Source organism: Saccopteryx leptura, chromosome 5 (assembly GCF_036850995.1).
Source record: "Saccopteryx leptura isolate mSacLep1 chromosome 5, mSacLep1_pri_phased_curated, whole genome shotgun sequence".
NCBI classification, from domain to species: domain Eukaryota; kingdom Metazoa; phylum Chordata; class Mammalia; order Chiroptera; family Emballonuridae; genus Saccopteryx; species Saccopteryx leptura.
The window spans coordinates 81,484,819-81,492,906 of record NC_089507.1 but is presented as its reverse complement, the minus strand read 5'-3'; the positions used below and the strand labels follow the sequence as shown (position 1 = coordinate 81,492,906).

The window sequence follows — 8,088 nt, the reverse complement described above, 5'->3', positions numbered from 1 at the left end:
TGAGCATGTTAATTTAGATAGAGTGGTCAAGAAAGGTTTCCCTCAGGAGATGGCATTGGAACAGACTGGAATGAAAGGAGGGAAGGAACTGTATGACTGAGCCATTCATTAGGTGAATGGGTGCTTGTTAGCTGCATCCTTTTGGTTCTTAGTCACATGTCTTTGTATGGGTACTAAACTATTTCTATGTCTATGATTTCGGATGTCTAGGAGATCTTACATTCCAGGACGGAAGTGCCTACACTTCCCATGCTCTTTAAATAGCCGTCAGCAATTACACATTTCCCGTTACCTAGTAGTACTTTTTGGTTTGTCAGTTCTGTAAATGAACTTATTATCAGAAGTCTTTTGAAGAGAAAGGTAAACCGCTCACAAAAATTAGGGGATATTTCAAAACGAATATGAAGCAATAAAATATCTCCTAATTTTTGTGAGCAATATATTTGGAAGAACCTATCAGAAATAATCTATGGTATATAGGAAAGACTTTTGGAGTCAAGGGAATTGGGTTTGAATTCCAGCTTACCACTGGCTGTATATACTTGCATGTGCCCCCTAACTCTACTCAGTCTGTTTCTTTATCTCTAAAATGGGGATGATAATGTTTAATACACATAATTATGATCAAGGGCAAATGAAATAATATGAAAAAATACTTGGTATGTAATAGGAAATCATTAAATGTTAGTTTACTTTGAAAGCTTGGAATATCCTTAAAGATAATAGACTGGGGTGGTTCACTGCTTAAAATAATTATTAAGTATATTACACAATACTAAAAGTAGAAATAAGAAATTTACATCATAATATATCATGGAATTATGGTTAACATTGCTTACTATGTTACAAGAGCTATTCTAAGCATGTTACATAGATTAACTCATTTATTTCTCACACTGACCATATAAGATTAGGGCTGACCTACCGTGGTACAGTGGATAAAGTGTTGACCTGGAACACTAAATTTGCAAGTTCGAAACCCTGGGTTTGCCTGGTCAAGGCACACATGGAAGTTGATGCTTCCTGCTTCTCCCTCCTTCTCTCTCTCTCTCTCTCCCCTTTCTAAAAATGATTAAAGTCTTTAAAAAACAAAAACAAGTTTAGGGCTATTGTTATGCTCATTTAACTCAGGACAAAAATGGGGCAAAAAGAGACTGCTTGTCATCACACAGTAACCAGATAAGTGACTTTGTATCAGAGACTTCCTTGTTTGTATATTGGATCAAAGGTTTTGGTTTCTACACTCTAACAACGGTAGAGTTGAAATTATAACCAAGATAGCTTGACATCAGAGCTCATGTTCTTAAATACTAAATTATACAATGGTAACTTAAAATTATCCTGTTAGAAACCATCATCTTCCATCTTCTCTTTCCTAAAGAAGTATCACTGTAGAAAGTGACAATAACAACAAAGATAGAGCATAAAGTTTAAGTATAACCAAGTTTCTTTTTAAAATTTTTATTTATTGATTAATTGATTTTAGAAAGAGAGGGAAAAACCAAATGTTGGGCAGATGAAATATATTATGTTCACTTTTTTTTTTATTACAGAGACAGAGAGAGAGTTAGAGAGAGGGATAGACAGGAATGGAGAGAGATGAGAAGCATCAATCATTAGTTTTTCATTACACATTGCAACATCTTGGTTGTTCATTGATTGCTTTCTCATGTGCCTTGACCATGGGCCTTCAGCAGACCGAGTGACCCCTTGCTCGAGCCAGTGACCTTGGGCCCATGCTGGTGAGCTTTTGCTCCAACCAGATGAGCCCGCGCTCAAGCTGGCGGCCTCGGGGTCTCAAACCTGGGTCCTCGGGATCCCAGTCCGACGCTCTATCCACTGCGCCACCGCCTGGTCAGGCTATGCTCACTTTGTTAAAGATGGTGCTGCCCACGTGGAAGCCCATCACGCAGGTGATGGTACTGGTTGCCCTTCTTGCTTGGGATGGGTGTGATTATATTAATGTGTGTTGGGGTGGGCTGTGGGCAGGCTTGTAGCCTGGGGCTTGGTTTTGGAACTAAGCCTTTCCCACTCTTTTTGATGTGGGGTGGTGCACTCTCATGAGGAATCCCATTATTCCTCAGATAAGAGCAGTTATCCGGCCCCGCTGCACTTCCGGAAGGGGCACCTCTTTCATTGGTGGTCAGTGAGAGGAGCACATATCACTTGTTACGGCTAGCAGTGACAAATATGGAACCGGATATTGACCATCTCATTAGCCAAAAGCAGGCCCATACTTCCCATTGAAATACTGGTCAGCTTGTTGATTTAAATTTACTTGTTCTTTATTTTAAATATTGTATTTGTTCCTGCTTTTTTTTTTAAACTTTAAAATAAGATATGTGCAGTGTGCATAGGGATTTGTTCATAGTTTTTTTTTTATAGTCCGACCCTCCAACGGTCTGAGGGACAGTGAACTGGCCCCCTGTGTAAAAAGTTTGGGGACCCCTGTATTAGAGACTTCTTTGATTGTATTTTGGATTAAAGGTTTTGATTTCTACACTATAAAATGGGGGCAGACTGGGAGCTTGCTCTCTCGGTTCCTGAGATTAGCATTAGAGAGGAGAGCAGAGAAAGGCCATGTGAAGGAGGCCAGGAGAGACAGCCAAGATGGTGGAATTCTAAAGGAGAAGTCAGTTAGTGCAGAGTTTGTGTAGGAGAAGGAGATGAGGAACAGAAGTGAATAAGGCTGGTGAGCTAGAAACCTTTGATTCTAGGAAACTCGGATAAAGTCAGTAGCTTTGTTAGCACTGAATGAGTGGGTTTTGGAGCCCAGTGTGTGTTTTTACTTGCCCACCGGGTGCAAGCTAGGATTAAAGGTAATGACCCACCAGTTCTTGGCTCTGTTGTTTCATTACCGTCTGTCTGAATCCAATGCGAACCTGCATGGGCCAGGTGGCTACTGGCTTTACACCAAACAAGACATTGATTTGTTGTTCTACTTACTTATGCATTCTTTGGTTGATTCTTTTTTTTTTTAGATTTTATTTATTCATTTTTATTAGAGAGAGAGGGAGAGATAGAGAGAGAACAGGGAGAGGAGCAGGAAGCATCAACTCCAATATGTGCCTTGACCAGGCAAGCCCAGGGTTTTGAACTGGCGACCTCAGCATTCCAGGTTGACACTTTATCCACTGTGCCACCACAGGTCAGGCCTCTTTGGTTGATTCTTGTATGTGCCCTGACCAGACCTTAGTATATTAGGATGATGTTCCAACCAACTGAGCTACCGAGACAAGGCTGATACATAACCAGGTTTATAAAGATAGTGTAGATATATGGATATGCAATAGAGCAAATGCAGTAAAATGCTAATGTAAAAATCCTTCAGGAATGCTGTATATTTGAGATTTTTCATAATAAAATGTTAAAAATACTAAAAAAAGAGAATCAACAAAGTAAAAAAACACCCTGTTAATGTTAGAGATCATTTTATATTATATTTAAAGTTTATATTATAAAGTTTACAGCCAACATTGCAATATTAAGGATGATCTATTGTGTAATTTAATATCCTCTATCTCAAAACCTACTCACTTAAAGAAAAGTGGCTGCTTAGTGGCTGGGGGTAGGTAGAAGATGGAGAAAGGAAAAATGGCTGCTTGGTACTGATCAGAGACTAAGAAAGGCATCTAATCTAAACAGATGTCTAAAATTCTGAGACCTCCTCTTTTTTTTTATTGTAGACAATGTATCAGTAATATTTTTGAGGGATTGATCACAGGAGACATAGTTGAACAACACCCAGAAACCAATGACTTTGGTTTTCTAGAAAATGTAAATAAGCCTGACCTGTGGTGATAGAGTGGATAAAGCATTGACCTGGAATGCTGAGGTCATAGGTTCAAAATCCTGCGCTTGCCCAGCCAAGGCACATATGAGAAGCAACTACTACGAATTGAATCTTCCTGCTTCTCATCACCCCTTTCTCTCTCTCTAAAATCAATAAATAAAATCTTAACCAAAAAAAGCACAAATAAAATTCCAATGACAAAGATACATACATGATAAAAGCAACTTGGGTTCTATCAAATTATTTAAAGTCTTTTACAATGAGTTAAAGACTAATAATATACCAGCTTTAATATATTATGTACAGATAAGGTCATAATCATTTACAGATGCTAAATGATAATCAATTATTCCAGGCTTATAAATAATAGTTACCATGATATTATGCTGAGCCACAAGTAGTTATGTATTAAACTAGATAACCTGATCATATAGAATAGTATTTTAATACCATATCATATACCTTTTTATTACTTTAAGTATAAGCACAAATATGGTAGTAAAGTAACAAATGTAGTATTTTGTGGAATAGAGAAAAAAGTATAAAATTTCTGTTTTGTATATTTCAGGTTGGCAAAGACAATCACATACACATATAGATAAAAATCTAAACACTAATCTTTGACAGGCTGGAATCCAATGGTGACATTAGGCATAGACAAATGTACCATAAAACACATGCAACAAAATGCACACAAGAAGGAGAAAAATACAGTGATACAGAACAGGAGCATATATAACATTGTAGAAGTACGAGGATGACTGACAAAAGTGGGCAGTTTTTTAATCAAGACAAGTGTTAAATGGAAGTTATTAAAATAAAGGTTTAAGAAAATCACTGGCTTTCAGTCCCATATAGGCATTTAAAACTTCTTATTTCTTTGGTCTGTTATCTAGTAGCACTGTGAAAACAGTATATCTATGGTATCTTCTCAAAGAAGACACCCAGATACCTTTAGCCAACAGAAAATACCACCGAGGTCAACTGTAATTTATTTGGATAATTTAAGTGCTGTAACTATGATGGTTACTAGTTACTAGTTAGAGATAATTTTTGTAAGTAGAAACCCATTTATCAGTTAATTTTTTAGAATTCCATCTACCCTAAATCTACTAGAGCTAAGCGGACTAAGTTTTTCATCAATGACCTCTGACATGCAGGTAAATCAAAACATGAACAGGGTAATAGTTTTGAGTTCTTATACAGCCTCAATTATGTGTTAGTCAACTCAAGCAACCATTATGTACTCAATAATAGGTATGACACAACTCTGGACATCAGTAACACTATAAGCAGACAGGTACAGGAAGCCTGATTATACTGAGGTTTATATTAATTTTTGGTGTTTACATTCCTAAGAAGCATGGAAAATAATAATGTCTTCCTCATTAGAACCTTATAGTAGTGGTCTACCAGGTTTCTCTATTTGTTGTATTAATAACCAGACTGTGAAGAATAACACTGTCTTGAGAGAGGGAAAGGTAGGATGCCAGGGTGGGGATAAATTACTAATTGCCAGTGATTGTTGTGAATATAAAAAAGTTTTCCTGAGGATTAAGTCTTCTACTGAGGGTAGCAACAGTTACAAGGAAAACTCTTGTCTTTAAACATTAAAATTGCACTGGCATACATGATCCGGAAACAAAGTAAATAAAACTTTAAAGCATTATTTAAAGAATAAGAAAACAAGATTAAGCATTGTTTTAAAAAACAGTAGGGTAAGTAGCCGATCCTTAGGAAGGCATGAGGTTGCTTATTATGAAGCATTTATAGAGTCTGATGCATTTTCAAAGCCGGTTTACAATCATTACCACAGCACGCCCTTGTGAGGTAAGTGTATTATCAGCTGTGGTTCATAAATGAAAAAGCTGAGGCACTGAATGATTAAGTCACTCGCCTAAGGAGAATGAGTCAACGTCGAGTCATAGTTGACCTGGCCTAACGACTCCTGAGGACCAGTCCAGGGCTTAGTCAGCGGGGCCCCGAGTGGCTTCCCTGGCTGGCACCTGGACTTGGGCTATTTCCCTTCACATTATAAAGCAGAATAGTGGAACCGGGAGGACGGAACTTCCAAATAATTTTTACTTCCACGCAAGATTTAGCCCTGAGGTCTTAATCTCAGGATTTGGGCCAGGAAAAGCTGCCGGGTGCACCCTCCACCCCTACCTGTGGCGAGTGGGTACTGCGGGCAGTTTCGGCCACCCCTGTCGCAGGATGGCGAGTGACCACCAGCGCTAGCGGAGCCGGGGGAAGCTTGATTGCTTAAATAACTACTCTCCGTCGCCGCAGTCACTTTTTGAAACTAAGCAAATGGTAGGAAGTCAAAAAGAAAATTAAATAAACACACAGGCAACTTGTCCTAAGACCTCGACTAAACAAATGAAGCCTTACTGTGCGTTCTGAGCCTACAGTTCCAACCCTCCGGGGAAGGTGAGAGGACTGGGCAACAAATGGCACAATAGGCATGCCCGGCAGTAAGTGCGACAGCAGCTTCCCAGGCGGCAGAACAGTGAACTGAACACCACTCACAGCACGCGGGTGTCCGCCGCGCTGAGAACCGCGGTCCTTACCCACCGGCCACGTGACCAGTCCTTTTTAAAAAAAAAATTTCTTTGCCCTTAAAAAAAAGAGAGACAGAGAGAGACTGCACTTCCCAGAAGCCTCTCGTTACTCACGCAGCCGCAGTCTTGCGCAGGCGCCGCCAAGGCCAAACGGACACGTCCGTCACGTGGACATTAATCGACCAACGCGGTTTGAACCTCATTTTTTCCCTCTCACCCCCCCTTCAGGAGCGGTTGTGCGATCAGATCGATCTAAGATGGCGACTGTGGAACCGGTGAGTATTGCCTTTGGCCCCCACCCCCACCGATCCCCGCGCTCCGTCTCCCTTCGGACTGCGGGACTCCGCGGGACGGCGTTCCCGGCGCGCACGCTACCCCTGGTCGCCCCCTCCCCCTCTTCTTGGCACTGACCTCCCCGTGGGCAACTGGGGGCGCCCCGGAGGCTGGCCGCCGCGGCGTGTAGCGCACACGTTCTGGTGGGGGCCCGAGAGCTGGGGGAGAGGGGTGGGGGATGGGCAGCGCCGCGCCTCCTGCCGAGTCGCGAGGTGGCCCACATGGGTGGAGGGTGGTCCGGCCCCTGGGAACCGGGATCGGTGGGGATTGCAGTGCGCGGGGCTGGCTCCGAGCGGGCGCCGGGGGCCCCGGAGGGTGGGCGGCCAGCCGGCCTGGAAGGAGATGGAGGAGGGAGCCCCGGGGCTGCCTTTCCCTCCGCCCGCCCAGCGGCTCGGGCGCGGGCCGCGCGCGGGTCCTCTAGACCGGTGGGCCAGAGAGCCGGTGGGCGCGCAGCACGCGCGGAGAAGCTGCGACTTTGCCGAGGGAAGCCGACAGGGGCGAGCGCATGTTACTCCAGCGCGCCCGAGAGTTGCCGGGTTTGGAGGCAGGGGAGGCGAGAAAGGTTTGGGGTGGGGCGGAGATCCCCGTGTCTCGCGGGAAAGCTCTCAGAGTAGGATGAAGGGTGGAAGTGGTGAGAAGCGGGATCACTTTGTTCTCGCCCCTCCATGCTTGAGACTGGGCTGTCATGGAGGAGGGAAAGGGGAGGAGCAAGGCCTACCGATCGCTGCTGCGGGGCTGGTTGCCGGCCGGACCTGCTGCATTTCACACACGCCTGTCTTCCATTCATTCATCCTTTCCGCGCAGTGCGCACGCCTCAGAGAATGCGAATGGGTCTAGATCCAGTTCTTACGAATTTGTATCTTCCAAAATATTTTTAAGGCACGCTTTATTGGAAATAGGAACTTAACTTTTAAAATTAATTTTCCATTTATTTTCTCTCCATTCGTTCTACAAACTTTTTTCTCAAATTAGGCACCATTTAAAGGTAGTTGAAACAAGCTGATCCCAGAACAGAAAGCTTGTAGTTACCGCCCTAAAAAGAGGGTATCTTCGTCATAGTCTGGGTTTGCCGGCACGGGCTCACTGAAACTTCTAGGTCTGTGTTGCCGTTTAAGGACTGTCACATCTAAGTGATCCTGTTTTAGAGGCATAATGGAGTTTATTAACAAACAGAAAACCCTTGACACACGAACCAGTTCTAGACCTGGGTTGCCAGATGTTTTTGTTTGTCTTTAATGGTAGTTTGTGATTTTGGTTGGTAATGGTCTGCCATTTGCTTTGCCTCTTTAAGGACTTGTATAATTATGACTATTTCAAAAACTAGTCATGGAAAGACCTGTAGAATAGAAAAAAAAGAGACTTTTTCCCCCCATCCCATTGATAAAAACTATTCTTACCTTG

The 8,088-nt window shown here is 42.7% G+C and overlaps 1 protein-coding gene across 1 annotated transcript in view; it reads left to right on the top strand.

The window, feature by feature from the left end:
- The first annotated feature begins 6,521 nt into the window (after positions 1-6,521).
- EIF4E (eukaryotic translation initiation factor 4E) overlaps positions 6,522-8,088 on the top strand; it is a 57,343-nt gene continuing 55,776 nt past the window's right edge. The window contains exon 1 of the mRNA XM_066385428.1: positions 6,522-6,629. Within this exon, the coding sequence (XP_066241525.1) occupies positions 6,612-6,629 (18 nt within the window). The 5' untranslated portion in view covers positions 6,522-6,611. The remainder of the gene's footprint in view (positions 6,630-8,088) is intronic.